This window comes from Haematobia irritans, chromosome 4, assembly GCF_050003625.1.
Source record: "Haematobia irritans isolate KBUSLIRL chromosome 4, ASM5000362v1, whole genome shotgun sequence".
Classification (NCBI taxonomy): domain Eukaryota; kingdom Metazoa; phylum Arthropoda; class Insecta; order Diptera; family Muscidae; genus Haematobia; species Haematobia irritans.
Window position 1 is genome coordinate 81920600 of NC_134400.1, and position 20629 is coordinate 81941228.

At 38.0% G+C, this 20629-nt stretch overlaps 2 protein-coding genes across 4 annotated transcripts in view; both read right to left on the bottom strand.

The window, feature by feature from the left end:
- Ank2 (Ankyrin 2) overlaps window positions 1-20629 on the bottom strand; it is a 104191-nt gene that overhangs the window by 23937 nt on the left and 59625 nt on the right. For 2 of the 3 annotated variants that reach the window (XM_075303921.1, XM_075303920.1), the window contains exons 6-7: window positions 7168-7230; window positions 1790-2383 (exon numbers count right to left, since the gene is read on the bottom strand). In XM_075303921.1, coding sequence (XP_075160036.1) covers window positions 1790-2383; window positions 7168-7230 — 657 coding nt within the window. The remainder of the gene's footprint in view (window positions 1-1789; window positions 2384-7167; window positions 7231-20629) is intronic. The other variant, XM_075303922.1, reaches the window with a different exon arrangement.
- Window positions 7756-10461, bottom strand: LOC142233127 (uncharacterized). Its single transcript, XM_075303923.1, has 2 exons — window positions 10332-10461; window positions 7756-10014 (listed from the first exon to the last, which is right to left on the bottom strand). The coding sequence occupies exon 2, from the start codon at window positions 9957-9959 to the stop codon at window positions 7839-7841; it is 2121 nt and encodes a 706-aa protein (XP_075160038.1). The 5' UTR covers window positions 9960-10014; window positions 10332-10461; the 3' UTR covers window positions 7756-7838.

Genomic DNA, 20629 nt, shown 5'->3' on the forward strand with positions numbered 1-20629 from the left:
AAAATTTGGTCCACATCGGTTCATAATTATATATAGCCCCCATATAAACCGATCCCCTGATTTGGCTTGCGGAGCCTCTAAGAGAAGCAAATTTCATCCGATCTGGCTGAAATTTAGTACATGGTGTTAGTATATGGTCTCTAACAACCATGCAAAATTTGGTCCACATCGGTTCATAATTATATATAGCCCCCATATAAACCGATCCCCCGATTTGGCTTGCGGAGCCTCTAAGAGAAGCAAATTTCATCCGATCCGGCTGAAATTTGGTACATGGTGTTAGTATATGGTCTCTAGCTACCATGAAAAATATGGTCCACATCGGTCCATAATTAAATATAGCCCCCATATAAACCGATCCCCAGATTTGACCTCCGGAGCCCCTTGGAAGAGCAAAATTCATCGGATTCGGTTGAAATTTGGTACGTGATGTTAGTGTATGGTATCTAACAACCATGCATGAATTGGTTCATATCAGTCCATAATTATATATAGCCCCCATATAAACCGGTCCCCAGATTTGACCTCCGGTGCCTTGTGGAGAAGCAAAATTCATCCGATCTGGTTGAAATTTGGTATATATAAACCGACCCCGAGATTTGGTTTTGGAGCCTCTTGGAGGAGCAAGTTTCATCCGAGTCAGTTGAAATTTGGTACATTGTGCTAGTATATGGCCGTTAACAACCATGCCTAACTAGGTCCATATCGGTCTATAGTTATATAGCTCTCAGATAAATCGATCCCCAATCACACAAAAATTGGTCCATATCAAGTTTATAATTGTATATAGCCCCCATATAAGCGACCCCCATTTTTCAATTCTGGCTCCCTACGTACCGTGCAAAAGTCCATATCGATTCGTAATTATTTGTAGACTTACATGCCTTTTTGTCTAATATATACCACGTGTGGACTAACTCACAATTTAGAAAACGATTTAAGATACAACAACCCAAGTAATTCGATTGTGTATAACAGTCTTTCGTAGAAGTTTCTACGCAATCCATGGTGGAGGGTACATAAGATTAGGCCTGGCCGAACTTACGGCCGTTTATACTTGTTATATTTTGTGTTCTCCCGACTGTTTATATTTTATTGATTTTTATTAATTTAATTAATTTGTATCAAAATTGGCATTGGGTAAATCGGCCAGGACTAGGGCGTAGCTTCCACGTGGAACATATGTATATTATACAAATCATGATACAACTTAGACGTGAAAATATTGGACATATTGATTGTCTACAATTACGAAAGTAATTGATCCAATTAATTTTAAATTAAAAATTCTTCAATCAATTAAAAAATTAATAGATCCAATGAAACAAATTTATTGACATTATTTTTGAGATTGGTTTTTGTTTTAATTGTTTTTTTTTAGTTTTAATGAAATTAAAATTTTAATTGGAAAAATTCTCTCCTAAGTATATGCTCTTAACGCATGTGATCGATGTGATTCATATACATATTTTTAATTACCATATATATATTGTTTACAACACGATAAAGTTCTCCCATTCGGTGAATTCAGCAACTGCTTCTAAATATAAAGTGCTCTTAAGAGCAGCATAGTCACAAAAAATTTAATACAACTTTCTTTAGGTTCTGAGAAAAATTATACCAATTTTTTTGAAAGGATTAAATTCTTTGTATCAGTACTGATCTCCATTTCTAAAATCTATGAAGTTTAAAATTGAGATTCTAACACAATAGAGTAACAAAGATTGCGAGAAATTGACGAATTGTTCAAAATGAATACGATTGCTACCATGACAATTATAAAATTTACCTTTAGTTTGAGATGTTTGTATTGTAATTTTAGAGCCACGCATATCATCACAACTCCGTGATGGTGTTTCATGAGGACCAACTGGTTGATGTAGCTGCTGCTGTTCGTCAGAAGAGCTTAAATTATCATCGAATGATTTGCCCGACATGGACTCAATTGTAGGGGACTTAACAACGTCAATGCCTCCAACTACATCACAGGTTATGGCATAATTTTCGCTTTCCGAATTATATTCCTGCCGGTTGGGAACGTCGCTCAAAGAGGCTGATGTTATGCCTAAAGCGACATTGGAATCGGCATTATCAATATTGCGAGCTACACTGCCATTGAGATCTTCCTGTTCATTCACAATGTACATACTCTCCTCAAGGACACGATCGACCAACACTGTGGCCTCACGTCGTACGCTCTCCAACTGATAGGTATTTTCAATATCTTTGACTAACTTGGAATCTGTGTCAATAACTGATCCATTGCGCTCATCACCACTTTGTTCATCGTCATCATCATCATCATAATCATCGTCCTCATCACCACCCTTGTCGCCGTCTTCTCTTCGATATTTCTCATTGATTGTGTCATATGTAATAGTGCCTGAAAAATAATCGCACATTTTATGGCATTTTATTGCGCGATGAAAATTCTTTTACAATAACATGAAAAAAGCATTACCACTTGGTCTTCATCAAGTCTCGGAACGCTTAGATGTACATTTAATGCATAGTAATGGCAAATGAGAGTGGTGCAAGTGAGAAAAAAATCCAAAAATAAGTTCGCGAGTATTTATTTGATACCAACTTTTGATTTTCGTTTTAAAATTGAACATCGAAATCTATCATGAATTTATGTATATCCAAATGGTGAGACGTCCAATTTAATCCTTTTAAAAGTCTTCAATAAAACTTGGCTATTTAGATCGTTGAGCTTTTTAACGGCTAAGCTAACACAAATTTATCAAGTCGATGGCTGGCCAAGTCTATGAATTGGTATTCTGAATGATTGTAAAATTAGTTGAACATGCAAATGTTCTTCTAGCAACAAGAAGTGGTGCAAAATTGGATTTGAAGCCATGAATTTTATATGGGTTTGTGATAGTGCGGAAGTCATATTTTTAAGCATCCACTACGTTAAATTCGCATTAGTTCTTCAGATGTAGTACCATTTCTGGATTTCGGATTTATTTGAAGAAATTATAAACTTTTTCGATTTCTATCACTATGTAAACAACTTTTGAACAATGCAGTCATATCATATCGCAAATTCCAAAATCGGCAAAAGTAGGCCGAGAAATAGATCGGCATACTATCACATATGTTTTAGAATTTTACAGTTCCTTACTGTATTGTACATACATACATTTAAATTTAGTGCGAAACTCCTCAAAGGAACTTATTGTGAATTAAGCCTATTTTATAGCCTATAATCATTAATATTATTTACTTTAAGTATTTTTTTAATTTACTATTAGATTTACTATTTTTGTTGAAAATTTTATAATTATATCGCAGTACGCATACAGTTTGGATGTTGGCATTTGTTCCTAGGAGAAAACAACGAGTTTTTATATCGCAATTATGAGTAATATACTCATAGAAACAAACCAAAATCTTTCTACAATGGATGATATGTCTGCATATCATTTTCAGCATATAAAAACTAAATTTTACTCTCCGAAATTCACACTTTTCATACTTTACTCATTTTGAAACGGAAAGGATGCTAAAGCAACAACAAACAATTGATGCTAAAACAGCAAAAAATAAAAAAAAATGTTTTTTCAAAAATTTATTTAATTTTAGCAGTTATAATTACAAAACGAGTAAATATGCTTTCTTTTGCGAGAGAGAAAGAGAGGACAGATCTTACAATAAACTAAACTAAACTAAGCAGTGATTAAAAAGATTAATTGGATCAATGTTGTTTGTTTTCAATTGACACATTTATATATATGAAAAGCCAAATCTTTATTTTGCCATGTATACTATATGATTAATATCAATCTAAATTTAACAATCTGAAGTTTTTTCCGCGACTTAAAAAAATAAAATAATTACTGAAGAATTTGATTGAACTTTGCTATTCAAAATAATTTTAGGGTTGCAGTGGTATCAAATAACGTGAAGATGAGATGATTGGTGATGGGTAGAGGTGACGGACAATGTATCTGTATCAGTGTAATTATATAAACGAAACTTTTCAATTAAAGTCGTACATAAAAATTAAGCAAGTGTATAATTTTCGAATTTTCATATTTGCCTAAAGCAAAGTTTTCGTCTTTACCAAGAACTTGTTTCTTCTACATCATTTATTATTTCTGTAAGGTACTATTTGAGCCCAAAATGCCCATTATGTCGTTCGTACATTTGGAAAAATTGCCTTTTTATTCAAAGAAACTTCGCTAACCTCTTTTTCATACATATCCTGTTTTCGTTATTTATTGATTCCTTTACAGAAGCGAGTTCAGAAGCTTGAGCAGTTTAAAATCTTACTAAGGAGATCTTTTCTCTCACTGTGAAGAATATTTCCCAAGTTGAGTTGATTGTTCCACAATTTCATTTGGAGCAAGGAATTCAAATTATCACTTAAAGATGCGGTTAGGTAAATTGGTAGTATGGCGTATGATCAATAAATTATTTATATTAAGTATACGTGTATTGCGTTACAGATAAATCTCGTAAGTGTGGTAGGTAAAACAGAACTTTGTTGGTGTCACAAATATTCTCACGCTTATGAAAAAAATACGTTCTTTTGTGACACAATACTTCAAATGAAAAATGTTTGATGTGTACAATACTTCAAATGAAAAATGTATTTCCAAGATGCAATGAAGGCCACCGTGGTGCAATAGTTAATATGCCCGTCTTATATGCAAAGGATGTTGCATAGTAAAATCGTTCACCGTAGTGATTCGGACTTATCGTTCCTTTTTAGAAAGGAACAAGTTCCTTTAAATCGTTCCATCACGTTCTAATAATTCGTAGGGGTGTTAATATTTGTCATCACTGTCGTCTACTACCATCAGAGGAACGGGAGTCTTTATATCGTTCCTTCGTTCCATTGACTCTCTTTCACAAGAAAGTAGTGGAAGTAGAACAAGTAAGTTTATATGAATAAATATAAAAGTTTTGTTTAATATTTCGTATTCGATGTATTTTTAAAGCGTTTTATTAGCATTTTTGAAATTTTCTCTCTAACCTTCTCTCAGAGAGTGTTTACATACGATAGCATAGACGAAGAAAAGGTATAGACCTCTTTTGATAATTCACAATGATTTTGTTTATTTGCAGTGCGCAGTCATTGCACTCAATTGCGCAGTCAAGTCACTCAATTTTTTTGGGAAACGGGAATTACCGTACAAATCAGTCAATTTGCATTAAGAAACAAGTGTGGATGTACAGAATTGTATATGCTTTTACAATACCTGGTGTTTCATCAAGACAACAAAGGAAAGAAAACAAATTAAAGCCAAATTAAAAAGTCACTCATTTGCAGACGAAAAAGTGCCATCTACGGTGTGCAGACAAACCACAGCGCTGTGAATTCACATAAGACGTCTATACCTTCCTTGGTCTATGACGATAGCGTCAAACAGTTGACCAAAGTGGAATGATACATTAAATAAGAAAAGGAACTATGTATGGAACTATAGGAGAGAAATTGACGGAAGTAGTACCGGTCGTTCCATTTGGCGAACCGGTTATTGTAACTAGGTCATTCCGGAATGACACAAGACTAATGTTGCGTTCAATCCCAGTTTCGGCCGAGCACCAAAACGTTTATCAGCGGTGGTTTATATCGTCGCAGCTTCACATATTCTCTAAGTGGTTTGGGCTCGGCTATAAAATGAAGGTTCCTTTTCATTGAGCATAACATAGAAGCCGGCAGTATTCATTGATTAGAGAGAAGTCCACCACGTGGGCCCCCCAATGAATTCCTTTAGATTGAGCCAAAAACGGGCTGCCGCTTTACCTAACCTAATATGATAAAGAGTATGAACTTAAATTTGGGAGATCGATTTATATAACCGCTATATGGAGATCGTTGTTATACCGATTTAAGGGACTGTCGGAGGCATCTTAGGAACGAAATTTTTGAAAAAAGAAATTCTCTTTTGTGGTTATATGGTGACGCACATTAGACGTTAGTAAATCTTCTCGTGTTGATCGCTGATAAACGTACCATTGACATTTCAAAATTCGAAAGAAATAATTACAGCAAATTTTGGGTTAAAAAGTTAATTAAGCTGAATTTAGCGTTGCAAAAAAAAACTTTGCAAACGTTTGCCTTACGAAGATCTAAATGCTTATTTCCCGTTAAATTATATGAAACATTTTATCCCAGGGAACACGCCAAATCGGCGTGGCTGGATTTTTAATTTACCAATTAAAAATCCAGTCACTTAATTATTATGTTCTCTTTTCATCCATGAGATGATTGAATAACCGATTTAATGGGTGCGACTTGATCTTACACTGAAAAAAAAAGCTTGCCGGTTCCAAAGTCTTTGTAATTGCCCTAACGATTTTGGTATTGATTCCCACCCAAAGATGTCGAGAATTGAAGTAAAGATACCTTTAGGACAAATTCTCTTTTAGATTTGAGTTTTGCGTACCTGACACTAGGAAACGAATTTTAATTTATTGTTTTATTCTTCATGTGCTCTTTAAATACAACTTAAATTTCCAAATTCAGACTCGACTTCAGAATTATTAAAGCCAAGTTGACTTTAGTCAATATTTTTTTCATGGAAGGAAACTCATTTTTACGTCGAATCACTTAACTATAAGGACAAAACGACGACTTAAAAAGTTGGTCAACTTTTGGACAAGGAAAAAACTTAATATCAAAGAAATGCGTCTTCTACGCTAAGCAAAATTCAATTTCGGATTTTGAGGACAAGAAATCTATGCCTTTTTCAGTGTAAGACGTTTGTTTTCATTATGAAAACAAGCATTTTCAACAATAGAGTTAACGTTCTCCAATATTTCAACTAAAACTTCTACTTCTATTCGATGAAAGCATTCGAACCTCTGTCTATCCGACCGAGTTAACGCTTACTTTATAATTTCATTTCTCATTTCGTGGCCCTTAGAGCTCACTTTCATCATTTCCGCCATCTGTATGTATTGGACAAACTACGTTAGCTAGAAAACTATGATTACACAAAGTTCACTCAGATTCCAAAAATTGTTTGTCAGAATATAACTATAATGTCGTCCTTTATAATGTGCAGTATAACATACTATATGAGGAAATTATAAAGCAATAGCCGGGTATGGAAAGCAAATAAAAGTGAAAAGCAATACAATATGGATAACAAGAATGATAACAAGAATGATGACTTAATTGTGTATTCTGTGCTATTTACTACTACGTACCTTGTCGTGTAACCGAGTCGATCGATACAATCTGGTTCTCTGGTATGTATTCTTGAATTGTTTCTGTAATGGTGAGGTGATAAACGTAAGAAAGAGAGAGAGAAATAATTACTTAGTTATGTTTCGTCACAGGAGATTTTTCTAAAACACAGAAAATACATGATATATGCATACAAAGATATACATTAATTACAAACGATTAAAATAAAAAGTAACTAATAGAATGAAATTTAATTATGTTGGATTTATATATGTATATGTAGTACAGAAAGAGAATACGATATAGTATTCCGTTATAATTCTTTTGAATATCCAAAGACATTTTATGTGTATTTTATTGTATAGCAAACTAGCTGTGGGGAGAAGGTATATTAGTAGGATAGTTCTAGTTAGTAACAAACCGCGCATTGAATGTGTGTGATGTTAATAGATGTGTGGTTAGTAAAATATGAACGTAACGCAACGCAACACTTTACGAACGGGACACTTGCGAGTGGTGGAGAGACTCTGATGCAATGTGTTAATTAATTTTGTTTTTGGTGAGAGGAGTGGGGAAGTTGGATTTTTTTTTCGTTGTTGATTACTTACAAATTTGTTTGATGTGTATTTGATTGATTGGGCAAATGATTTTAAATTTGAACTTTTGGAAATAGTAGATGTTGCATAATGCTTTATTTGCTGCCTCTAGCGGCGGACTCATCAGATTCTACATATTCAATGTCTGTATGAGCTTCACGGAGCATACCCTTGATTTGTAATTTCTCAACATCAACATTGAAACTGTTTTGACACTTTTCGTGCACGGTTGTGCATGCGCCATTGAGCATCTCAGTCAACTCACTGGAGAGACAAGTGGAGGGCAATTCTCGTGCACAAAAGTCTTCATTGTCGGAAGGTAATTGTACATCTTCAGTGTCTGTTTGTTGTTGTTGATGAATGTTGCATACTTGCTGGACAATAGTTTTCTTTATGTGTATTGACCTGGATGGTACTGAAGGATGTGTTTCCATGGCTGTCACAATATTGGAACTGCTATTGTCATAGTCTTTCAAATTTGAAGAATTTCTATTAATCTGTGGAAAATCGGTTTCAGAAGTGGATGACAGATCATCGGTTGTGAGATCTTCAACATCGGTTGCTTTGTCAATTTGAGTGGGCGAATTATTATCACTGAGATTAGGTATTGGTTGAGGCTTCAAATCAGAAGGCAAATCAGCTTCAGAAAGATCCATTTCTTCAACGTCAGTGTTGCCATCCTCGGTTGGCTTGGGAAGATCTAAATATTTGACTTTGTTCTTTCCGATGGTGCGAGATTTTTGTTTCTTTTTGCGTGTGTTAGTACCATCCACATAGAATTCTTCAACGTCTGTTACCGATTCCGTGTTGGATTGGATCTCGAGCCGTTTGCTTAATTGGGGTTTCATTTGTTCATTCGACACCGTTATATCAGACTCCATCAAATCATTGGATGATGGAAGAGGTGCTTCTGCGACGGACAAATCTGCTAGATCATCGCCCTCAACAAACGAATATTCCTCACAATCTGTAACACATTCCTCCATGGAACAAGTACTGATTCCAAACTTGTGTTGTTGATCCATAGGCATGACACTGGTAATTGTATCACCGTATTTGTTCTCCTGTAACAGCACCACTTCTCGTTGTGGTTGAGGTAAATTCTTTAAATCAACCGTAAATTGATTTGGGGGTCCAGATGTTTCGAAACTTCCTATTTCATCGCACGATATATCTTCGCAATCAGTTTGACTATCACCATTATTGTCTGGTGTCAAGATAACCGCTTGGGGTATTGGCTTGTCATCGTCATCAAAACTATCATCGTCCTCGTCTAGATTTTCGATATCGGTTAGAACTTCTTCTTTTTCCCGCTGCACGGCCAAGAACACTCCATGACTAGTCCGATTGGAAACAGATACACGTGTTAACTTCTCTTTCGTACTCTTTATTGTTTCCAAAGGAGCTATGAATTTAACATTTAGAGGGGCAGCGGATGAAAGACTCAGCGGATCATCATCAGATGCCTTATCATCCAGGTGTGTAGACTCCGAGTCGGAAATTGGAATGTTACAAATTTCCTCGTCTCCCGAAATTTCCAAAAGTTCATCTTCAGATAAAACTTGTCCCGGCAGTGCGCATGCTCCTGTTGCATCGGAAACTAGATCGCTAATGTTACTCGCAATTGAGACATCTTCGTTGCTGTCATCAATACTATAAGGTGTACCCGAAGCGTCGACTATATTCATTTCTCCATGTTCAACGAACTCCTCATTCAAGTCAACACACACCGATTTGACCACATCGATTTCAACCTCCGAATCGGTATTGTAGTCTTCACAATCAGTTAAGTAATCATTAGCGTTATTAAGATTCTGGGCTTTTAAAAAGTTGCCGGATCGTCTCTCAACTCTTTCGTTCGTGCCATTGGTTACGGTTTGATGGCCCTGTATGCCTTGCGTTAAGAACTCTTCCAGTGAAAGCTTTATCTCTGGAAATACACCCACATCAAATTCCGAATCCGAGGCTTCATAATCTTCAACATCGGTTAGATCGTTGTTAGTTTGTGTTCGACCATTTATTGAAGCCCTTCGCGATGAAGCATTTGATACATCGGCCTGACTATCGAAATCCTCCACGTCCGTTAAGTTCCCCAATCTCTTAGAATAGTTCATGTCATTGTCATGAGAGTTCGATGTATCTGAATCCGAATCAGACGATGATGATGTAGAATGATGATGAGATGTAATTGATATCGTTGGTACATTCGTGGACATAGTGAATCTCTTGAAAATTTTTAAAATTGCTGTGTTTTAGTGTGAATATGTGTTTCTGTGTGTGTTTTGGAAAAAAATCAAGCATTAAAAACTTATTATTGATTGTAGTAGGTAAAAAAATAATTAGAGTATGGGAGACGTAGCTTTCGTCTATCCCTACCCGATTGAAATTCTATATAACCAATGTGTTTCATAGCAATCATAAAAGAACCCATTTCAAAGAAAACTCTTAGTTTTAAGAAGTTCTATATGTATCAATTTCCCCTTAGTTAAATGAAAGTATACTACAATATTTTACCAATACTTACGCAAATAAAACTATCGATTTTTTTTCTTTCTAAACGAAAAAAGTGCAAATGATTTTTTGTTTACCTTTTTTGGTACTTTCATCTAAGCCAGTTGACAGTGGACTTCCCGAAGCTGATGCCAGCAAGTCAGCGGCCTCAAATTGCCTTTGTATAGTGGGATCCAACGAAAAACCACCGGCTTGTTGTCTTCTTAAGGTTTCCTCAATTAAGGCAAATGGACTTCTAGTTGGTTTTGGCGAACCCGGACTAGCCATGCATAGACGATCTTGGTCGGAACTGAATATGGGTAGGGCGACAGAGTCAGATAAACTCGAATCGGTGGTATCAATAAAGCTCACGTCGTGCTCGTAAACACATCTCTGCTCCACAGATTGTGGTCGCATCATACTCATGTAGTCTACATCAGGCTGGCGGTATATTACTTCGAGTGGCTTATCGGGACCGCATGTCTTAGTAAATACTTCACTGGTCAATATTTTGCGACTTCCGGCCGATGAGCTGGAACTTTTAGTGCTATCATTTGATTGTAGCGAACGTGCATTGCTTTCGGAGTCGTTATCATCATTTACCAAGACAGTACTAACTAAGGTGGTTGCAATCGGTTCTCGATGCAACCTGACGGTGGAAACTCTGGTGGTGGTAGCTTGAGCTACAGATTTTTTCTCAGCCAGTCTTGTATTTAAAAGCTCTTTTTCACTTTTATTTGCACTTTGATTGTCTCTTCTAGTAGTCTTAGTTACAGTGGTTGGAACTTTTTTGGTATGCATTACCTTCGTAGGAGGCACAGGTGGTGAGTTTTTACTTGTGCTGGACTGGTTTACTGTATTTTTTAACTTCTTCTGAACCTTAACATCTGCAGTTTTGCTTGTTTTCTCCTTGAGCTCGTTTAACTTTTTTACTTTTCCGCTCTACCCTTGACGCAAGTCGTTTGAGGAAGGGGCTTTGGTTGTTGTTTTTACTCTTTTGTTATCTTCAGAAGGTGAAGTTTTTGAAGTACCCGCCCTTACGGGTACATTAGAGAACGTACTTTTCGTTGCCCTCCTAGGTATTGTTTCGCTTTCCTTTAATCGATTGGTGTCTTCTGTGGACTTAATTTTTTGTTTTGATGTGAGAGATTTTTTCTCCGAGCTCAATTTTTCATTTGACACCTGTTTAACGTATTTAACGGAGGATTTTAAAATGGCCGAGGAGATGCTTACTTGCTCTAGTTTTTCAGAGCTTTTTATTGATTTGCTCTTACTCTTTTGTGAGGATACTGCTGGTTTGATTATATTTGAGGAATTATTTTTCTCATCTCTAGGCTTAGAGATTGTGCTTTGAATTGACTCCTTACTTGAGCTATATCTACTGGACTGAAAGTAAACTCTATCAGATTTAGATTTCATGCGAGAAATTGTTTTTGGCGATGGAGTTTCTGCTGATGACTTTGTATTGGATTTGTCATCCAAACTAATGTTGCTTTCAGTTCGATTAAGATTTGCATATCTTCTGTTATGAGCTATAGTGGGCTGCATATAGTGGTGCTTTGATGTCGATGGAATGGGTGTTTTTAGGCGTCTTCTTTGCGAATCATCATTGGGAGTTGAACTTCTGGAACTTATGGTCTCGGTAGTCTTCTTGCTGGCAATTGATGTCGTTTGTGTTTTTCTAGTGCTTGCATATACACTAGTTACAGATGCATAGTTCGATTTAGGATGATTTGGCGGCGGGCTGAATGTGCGTAACGTTTGGTTCTGTGGAACTCTAGTAATGTCTGTTCTAATACGTGGCCTTGGAGTTGTGCTTCGACTGTTGGAATCAATCGAATCAGTAAAGGAGTGCTTAGGTTGCGGACTTAATGTTCTCTCTAACCTAATTTGATTGTTCAGAGCGGACATACTGGTAACATCTGTAATAACTCTTTCCTGAGTTTTAGTGGAAGTTTTGCTTTCTCTGACAGTTTTTATTTGTATTTGTGGTTGGATCCTATCGTTGGCGAGTTTTTTTGTGGGTCTTTTAGCACGCTGTTTTGTATTAGTATTAGTCGTATTAGAGGAGCCAACTTTTAATTTAGTCGATCTAGACTCTTGAGATGCTAATTTCACGTGTATCTTACTAGTTTGCCTAATTTCTACGTCAGATTTTTTTGTTGTCTTGGAGATAATATCTTTCCTATTCATACGTAACGTAGGTGAATGAGTTTTAACATTGCTATTTTCTTGTAAGTTAACGAAATATGCAACTGCACGAAAATCGGTAGATGGTTTGTCTTCTAATGGGGAAAGTTCCATTGTGTCAGTTTTCAAAGACGGAGACCCCACAACATTTTCATTTTTGACAACGTGTAGAATTTCTTCCCTATTTTCAGGATAAGATTCACGATCAGAAATAGAGTGTTTAATATCTGACTGTTTAAAAGCAGTCTCATTACTATCGGTTTTCAGTTCCCTTGGCACAAAATAAACCTCGTGGATCTGATCCGAAGGTTTACTCTCAGATGTCATTTTACCTTTAACTTCAGAAAGTTCGGACGAGAGTAGTTTTTGTCCGTCAGAAAGTTGGCTATCAGAAATGAGTGAAGGCTTCAAACTGCATAAGTCCTCTATTTCTGTCCTCGCGTCAAATGGCGACTCAGGCGTCAACGCTTGTTTGTCCGACAGTGTCGAGTCAGAGGTTATAGGTGCGGATGGTTCGTGTCTCTGAAAAGATTTGGCGTCAGAAATATCAGAAGGAACCAAATGGAATGTAACTGTGGAGGGAGATATTTTTCTATCTCCCGGACTACCCTCCATATAAGATTCATCACGGAATGCCAACAATGTCTTTGGATCAAGGGGTGATCTAGTCACTTTTTGTTCGTCAGAAATCTCCTCTGTTGGTTTAAGTGTTGTTGGTTCTTGTTTGTCTGAAGGTTTGTGCTCGAAAATATTCTCATCAGAAATTTCACCCGGTTTTTCTGAAACAGGTTCAAATGATTTTATATCCAAAGATTGTGCCTGTTTCGAAGGAGATTTGTCTGGAGTTTTGCTAGGTGAAATATCAGTGGGATTTAGGGGCAATAGATTCGAGGGAGAAGATTTTTTGTGATCTCTTGGAAGTATAGAAGATCGTATATCAGAGGGAACCGAATGGAATGTATCAGTCGAGGGAGATATTTTTTTGTCCGTGGGACTCTCCTCCACGTCAGATTCGTCAGAGGATACCAACACTTCTTGTTTTTTGAGATCAAGTAGCGCACTAGTGGGCTTCAAAGGAATCTGTTGGTGTTCGTCAAAAGTATCCTCTATTGGTTTACATGATTCTTGCTTGTCTACGGGTTTTAATGGAGTCAGTTGTTCTTCGTCAGAAGTATCCTCTGTTGGTTTCCGTATTGCTGGTTCTTGTTTGTCTGTGGACTTCAGTGGAGTCTGTTGTTGTACGTCAGAAGTGTCCTCTGTTGGTTTAAGTGTTGTCGGTTCTTGTTTATCTGTAGGTTTGCTGTCAAATATACTCTCATCAGAAATTTCTCTCTCTTTCTGTGAATCAGGTTCAAATGGTTTTATATCCAAAGATTCTGCCTGTTTCAAAGGAGATTTGTCTTTTTGGTCAGAAGTTTTGCTAAATGAAATATCAATTGCTTTTAGGGACAATGAATGTGAGGGAGAAGATTTTTTGGTATCTATTGGAAGTGCTCCGCTATCTTCTTCCTCCGATTCATCAGAGTATTCCTTCCTTTCTGGTGTCTTTGAATCAAACGCTGACTTCGGTGACAATTGTTCGAAGTCAGAGGTATTATCTGACATTTTAGGTTCGGTTGGTTCGTGTTTTTCAGCAGATCGTATATCAGATGGAACCAAATGGAATGTGCCCGTGGAGGGCGATATTTTTTTGTTCATGGAATTATCCTCCACGTCAGATTCGTCAGAGTATACCAACATTTCTGGTTTTTGTGGATCATGTGGAGCCCTAGTGGGTTTTAATGGAGTCAGTTGTTGTTCTTCGGAAGTGTCCTCTATTGGTTTATGTGTTGGTGGTTCTTGTTTGTCTGTGTCCTTTGGTGGAGTCAGTTGTTGTACGTCAGAAGTGTCCTCTGTTGGTTTAAGTGTTGTCGGTTCTTGTTTATCTGTAGGTTTGCTGTCAAATATACTCTCATCAGAAATTTCTCTCTGTTTCTGTGAATCAGGTTCAAATGGTTTTATATTCGAAGATTCTGCCTGTTTCAAAGGAGATTTGTCTTGTTGGTCAGAAGTTTTGCTAAATGAAAAATCAGTGGGTTTTAGAGACAATGGATGAGAGGGAGAAGATTTTATTGTATCCATTTGAAGTGCTCCGCTATCTTCTTCGTCCGACTCAACAGAGTATTGCTTCATTTCTGGTGTCTCTGAATCCAACGGGGACTTCACTGGCAACGTTTGTTTGTCCAATGGTTTGAAGTCAGAGGTCTCGTCTGATCGTATATCAGATTGAACCGAATGGAATATGTCAGTGGAGGGCGAAATTTTTTTGTCCGCGGGACTATCCTCCACTTCAGATTCGTCAGAGTATACCAACATATCTCGTTTTTGTGGATCACGTGGAGATAGTGGTGCACTAATGGGCTTCAATGGAGCCAATTGTTGCGCGACAGAAGTGTCCTCTATTGATTTACGTGTTGATGGTTCTTGCTTGTCTGTGGGATTCAGTGGAGTCAGTTGTTGTACGTCAGAAATGTCCTCTGTTGGTTTAAGTATTATCGGTTTTTGTTTATCTGAAGGTTTGCTGTCAAATATATTCTCATCAGAAATTTCACTCTGTTTCTGTGAATCAGGTTCAAATGGTTTTATATCCAAAGATTCTGCCTGTTTCAAAGGAGATTTGTCTTGTTGGTTAGAAGTTTTGCTAAATGAAATATCAGTGGGTTTTAGAGGCAATGGGTGAGAGGGAGAAGATTTTTTGGTATCTATTGGAAGTGCTCCGCTATCTTCTTCCTCCGATTCATCAGAGCATTCCTTCATTTCTGGTGTCTTTGAATCAAACGCTGACTTCGGTGACAATTGTTTGAGGTCAGAGGTATCATCTGATGTTTTAGGTTCGGTTGGTTCGTGTTTTTCAGCAGATCGTATATCAGATGGAACCAGATGGCATGTGTCCGTGGAGGGCGATATTTTTTTGTTCATGGAATTATCCTCCACGTCAGATTCGTGAGAGTATACCAACATTTCTGGTTTTTGTGGATCATGTGGAGCCCTAGTGGGTTTCAGTGGAGTCAGTTGGTCTTCGTCAGAAGTGTCCTCTGTTGGTATCCGTATTGGTGGTTCTTGTTTGTCTGTGGGCTTCAGTGGAGTCAGTTGTTGTACGTCAGAAGTGTCCTCTGTTGGTTTAAGTGTTGTCGGTTCTTTTTTATCTGTAGGTTTGCTGTCAACTATACTCTCATCAGAAATTTCTCTCTGTTTCTGTGAATCAGGTTCAAATGGTTTTATATTCGAAGATTCTGCCTGTTTCAAAGGAGATTTGTCTTGTTGGTCAGAAGTTTTGCTAAATGAAAAATCAGTGGGTTTTAGAGACAATGGATGAGAGGGAGAAGATTTTATTGTATCCATTTGAAGTGCTCCGCTATCTTCTTCGTCCGACTCAACAGAGTATTGCTTCATTTCTGGTGTCTTTGAATCCAACGGGGACTTCACTGGCAACGTTTGTTTGTCCAATGGTTTGAAGTCAGAGGTCTCGTCTGATCGTATATCAGATTGAACCGAATGGAATATGTCAGTGGAGGGCGAAATTTTTTTGTCCGCGGGACTATCCTCCACTTCAGATTCGTCAGAGTTTACCAACATATCTCGTTTTTGTGGATCACGTGGAGATCGTGGTGCACTAATGGGCTTCAATGGAGCCAATTGTTGCGCAACAGAAGTGTCTTCTATTGGTTTACGTGTTGGTGGTTCTTGCTTGTCTGTGGGCTTCAGTGGAGTCAGTTTTTGTACGTCAGAACTGTCCTTTGCTGGTTTAAGTGTTGTTGGTTCTGGTTTATCTGATGGTTTGCTGTCAAATATATGCTCATCAGAAATTTCACTCTGTTTCTGTGAATCAGGTTCAAATGGTTTTATATCCAAAGATTCTGCCTGTTTCAAAGGAGATTTGTCTTGTTGGTCAGAAGTTTTGCTAAATGAAATATCAGTGGGTTTTAGAGGCAATGGGTGAGAGGGAGAAGATTTTTTGGTATCTATTGGAAGTGCTCCGCTATCTTCTTCCTCCGATTCATCAGAGTATTCCTTCATTTCTGGTGTCTTTGAATCAAACGCTGACTTCGGTGACAATTGTTTGAAGTCAGAGGTATTATCTGACGTTTTAGGTTCGGTTGGTTCGTGTTTTTCAGCAGATCGTATATCAGATGGAACCAAATGGAATGTGTCCGTGGAGGGCGATATTTTTTTGTTCATGGAATTATCCTCCACGTCAGATTCGTCAGAGTATACCAACATTTCTGGTTTTTGTGGATCATGTGGAGCCCTAGTGGGTTTTAATGGAGTCAGTTGTTGTTCTTCGGAAGTGTCCTCTATTGGTTTATGTGTTGGTGGTTCTTGTTTGTCTGTGTCCTTTGGTGGAGTCAGTTGTTGTACGTCAGAAGTGTCCTCTGTTGGTTTAAGTGTTGTCGGTTCTTGTTTATCTGTAGGTTTGCTGTCAAATATTCTCTCATCAGAAATTTCTCTCTGTTTCTGTGAATCAGGTTCAAATGGTTTTATATTCGAAGATTCTGCCTGTTTCAAAGGAGATTTGTCTTGTTGGTCAGAAGTTTTGCTAAATGAAAAATCAGTGGGTTTTAGAGACAATGGATGAGAGGGAGAAGATTTTATTGTATCCATTTGAAGTGCTCCACTATCTTCTTCGTCCGACTCAACAGAGTATTGCTTCATTTCTGGTGTCTTTGAATCCAACGGGGACTTCACTGGCAACGTTTGTTTGTCCAATGGTTTGAAGTCAGAGGTCTCGTCTGATCGTATATCAGATTGAACCGAATGGAATATGTCAGTGGAGGGCGAAATTTTTTTGTCCGCGGGACTATCCTCCACTTCAGATTCGTCAGAGTATACCAACATATCTCGTTTTTGTGGATCACGTGGAGATAGTGGTGCACTAATGGGCTTCAATGGAGCCAATTGTTGCGCGACAGAAGTGTCCTCTATTGATTTACGTGTTGATGGTTCTTGCTTGTCTGTGGGCTTCAGTGGAGTCAGTTGTTGTACGTCAGAAATGTCCTCTGTTGGTATAAGTATTATCGGTTTTTGTTTATCTGAAGGTTTGCTGTCAAATATATTCTCATCAGAAATTTCACTCTGTTTCTGTGAATCAGGTTCAAATGGTTTTATATCCAAAGATTCTGCCTGTTTCAAAGGAGATTTGTCTTGTTGGTCAGAAGTTTTGCTAAATGAAATATCAGTGGGTTTTAGAGGCAATGGATGAGAGGGAGAAGATTTTTTGGTATCTATTGGAAGTGCTCCGCTATCTTCTTCCTCCGATTCAATAGAGTATTCCTTCATTTCTGGTGTCTTTGAATCAAACGCTGACTTCGGTGACAATTGTTTGAGGTCAGAGGTATCATCTGATGTTTTAGGTTCGGTTGGTTCGTGTTTTTCAGCAGATCGTATATCAGATGGAACCAGATGGAATATGTCCGTGGAGGGCGATATTTTTTTGTTCATGGAATTATCCTCCACGTCAGATTCGTCAGAGTATACCAACATTTCTGGTTTTTGTGGATCATGTGGAGCCCTAGTGGGTTTCAATGGAGTCAGTTGGTCTTCGTCAGAAGTGTCCTCTGTTGGTTTCCGTATTGGTGGTTCTTGTTTGTCTGTGTCCTTTGGTGGAGTCAGTTGTTGTACGTCAGAAGTGTCCTCTGTTGGTTTAAGTGTTGTCGGTTCTTGTTTATCTGTAGGTTTGCTGTCAAATATACTCTCATCAGAAATTTCTCTCTGTTTCTGTGAATCAGGTTCAAATGGTTTTATATTCGAAGATTCTGCCTGTTTCAAAGGAGATTTGTCTTGTTGGTCAGAAGTTTTGCTAAATGAAAAATCAGTGGGTTTTAGAGACAATGGATGAGAGGGAGAAGATTTTATTGTATCCATTTGAAGTGCTCCGCTATCTTCTTTGTCCGAATCAACAGAGTATTGCTTCATTTCTGGTGTCTTTGAATCCAACGGGGACTTCACTGGCAACGTTTGTTTGTCCAATGGTTTGAAGTCAGAGGTCTCGTCTGATCGTATATCAGATTGAACCGAATGGAATATGTCAGTGGAGGGCGAAATTTTTTTGTCCGCGGGACTATCCTCCACTTCAGATTCGTCAGAGTATACCAACATATCTCGTTTTTGTGGATCACGTGGAGATAGTGGTGCACTAATGGGCTTCAATGGAGCCAATTGTTGCGCGACAGAAGTGTCCTCTATTGATTTACGTGTTGAAGGTTCTTGCTTGTCTGTGGGCTTCAGTGGAGTCAGTTGTTGTACGTCAGAAATGTCCTCTGTTGGTTTAAGTATTATCGGTTTTTGTTTATCTGAAGGTTTGCTGTCAAATATATTCTCATCAGAAATTTCACTCTGTTTCTGTGAATCAGGTTCAAATGGTTTTATATCCAAAGATTCTGCCTGTTTCAAAGGAGATTTGTCTTGTTGGTCAGAAGTTTTGCTAAATGAAAAATCAGTGGGTTTTAGAGACAATGGATGAGAGGGAGAAGATTTTTTGGTATCTATTGGAAGTGCTCCGCTATCTTCTTCCTCCGATTCATCAGAGTATTCCTTAATTTCTGGTGTCTTTGAATCCAACGGGGACTTCACTGGCAACGTTTGTTTGTCCAATGGTTTGAAGTCAGAGGTCTCGTCTGATCGTATATCAGATGGAACCGAATGGAATGTGTCAGTGGAGGGCGATAGTTTTTTGTCCGTGGGACTATCCTCCACTTCAGATTCGTCAGAGTATACCAACATATCTCGTTTTTGTGGATCACGTGGAGATAGTGGTGCACTAATGGGCTTCAATGGAGCCAATTGTTGCGCGACAGAAGTGTCCTCTATTGATGTACGTGTTGGTGGTTCTTGTTTGTCTGTGGGCTTCAGTGGAGTCAGTTTTTGTACGTCAGAATTGTCCTTTGCTGGTTTAAGTGTTGTTGGTTCTGGTTTATCTGATGGTTTGCTGTCAAATATATTCTCATCAGAAATTTCACTCTGTTTCTGTGAATCAGCTTCAAATGGCTTTATATCCAAAGATTCTGCCAGTTTCAAAGGAGATTTGTCTTGTTGGTCAGAAGTTTTGCTAAATGAAATATCAGTGGGTTTTAGAGGCAATGGGTGAGAGGGAGAAGATTTTTTGGTATCTATTGGAACTGCTCCGCTATCTTCTACCTCCGAATCATCAGAGTATTCCTTCATTTCTGGTGTCCTTGAATCAAACTTCGGCGACAATTGTTTGAAGTCAGAGTTATCATCTGACGTTTTAGGTTCGGTTGGTTCGTGTTTTTCAGCAGATCGTATATCAGATGGAACCAAATGAAATGTGTGCGTGGAGGGCGATATTTTTTTGTTCATGGAATTATCCTCCACGTCAGATTCGTCAGAGTATACCAACACTTCTGGTTCTTGTGAATCATGTTGGTCAGAAGTTTTGCTAAATGAAAAATAAGTGGGTTTTAGAGACAATGGATGAGAGGGAGAAGATTTTTTGGTATCTATTTGAAGTGCTCCGCTATCTTCTTCCTCCGATTCATCAGAGTATTCCTTCATTTCTGGTGTCTTTGAATCAAACGCTGACTTCGGTGGCAATTGTTTGAATTCAGAGGTATCATGTGACGTTTTAGTTGCGGTTGATTCGTGTTTTTCAGCAGATCGTATATCAGATGGAACCAAATGGAATGTATCAGTCGAGGGAGATATTTTTTTGTCCGTGGGACTCTCCTCCACGTCAGATTCTGCAGAGGATACCAACACTTCTTGTTTTTTGGGATCAAGTAGCGCACTAGTGGGCTTCCAAGGAGTCTGTTGTTGTTCATCAAAAGTATCCTCTATTGGTTTACGTGGTTCTTGCTTGTCTGCGGGTTTCAATGGAGTCAGGTGGTCTTCGTCAGAAGTGTCCTCTGTTGGTTTCCGTATTGGTGGTTCTTGTTTGTCTGTGGGCTTCAGTGGAGTGAGCTGTTGTACGTCAGAAGTGTCCTCTGTTGGTTTAAGTGTTGTCGGTTCTTGTTTATTTGTAGGTTTGCCGTCAAATATACTCTCATCAGAAATTTCTCTCTCTTTCTGTGAATCAGGTTCAAATGGTGTTATATCCAAAGATTCTGCCTGTTTCAAAGGAGATTTGTCTTTTTGATCAGAAGTTTTGCTAAATGAAATATCAGTGGATTTTAGAGGCAATGGGTGAGAGGGAGAAGATTTTTTGGTATCT

Bases quoted from the DNA above. Each gene is read 5' to 3' on its own strand.
- LOC142233127 (XM_075303923.1), bottom strand. From the start codon at position 9,959: ATGTCCACGAATGTACCAACGATATCAATTACATCTCATCATCATTCT.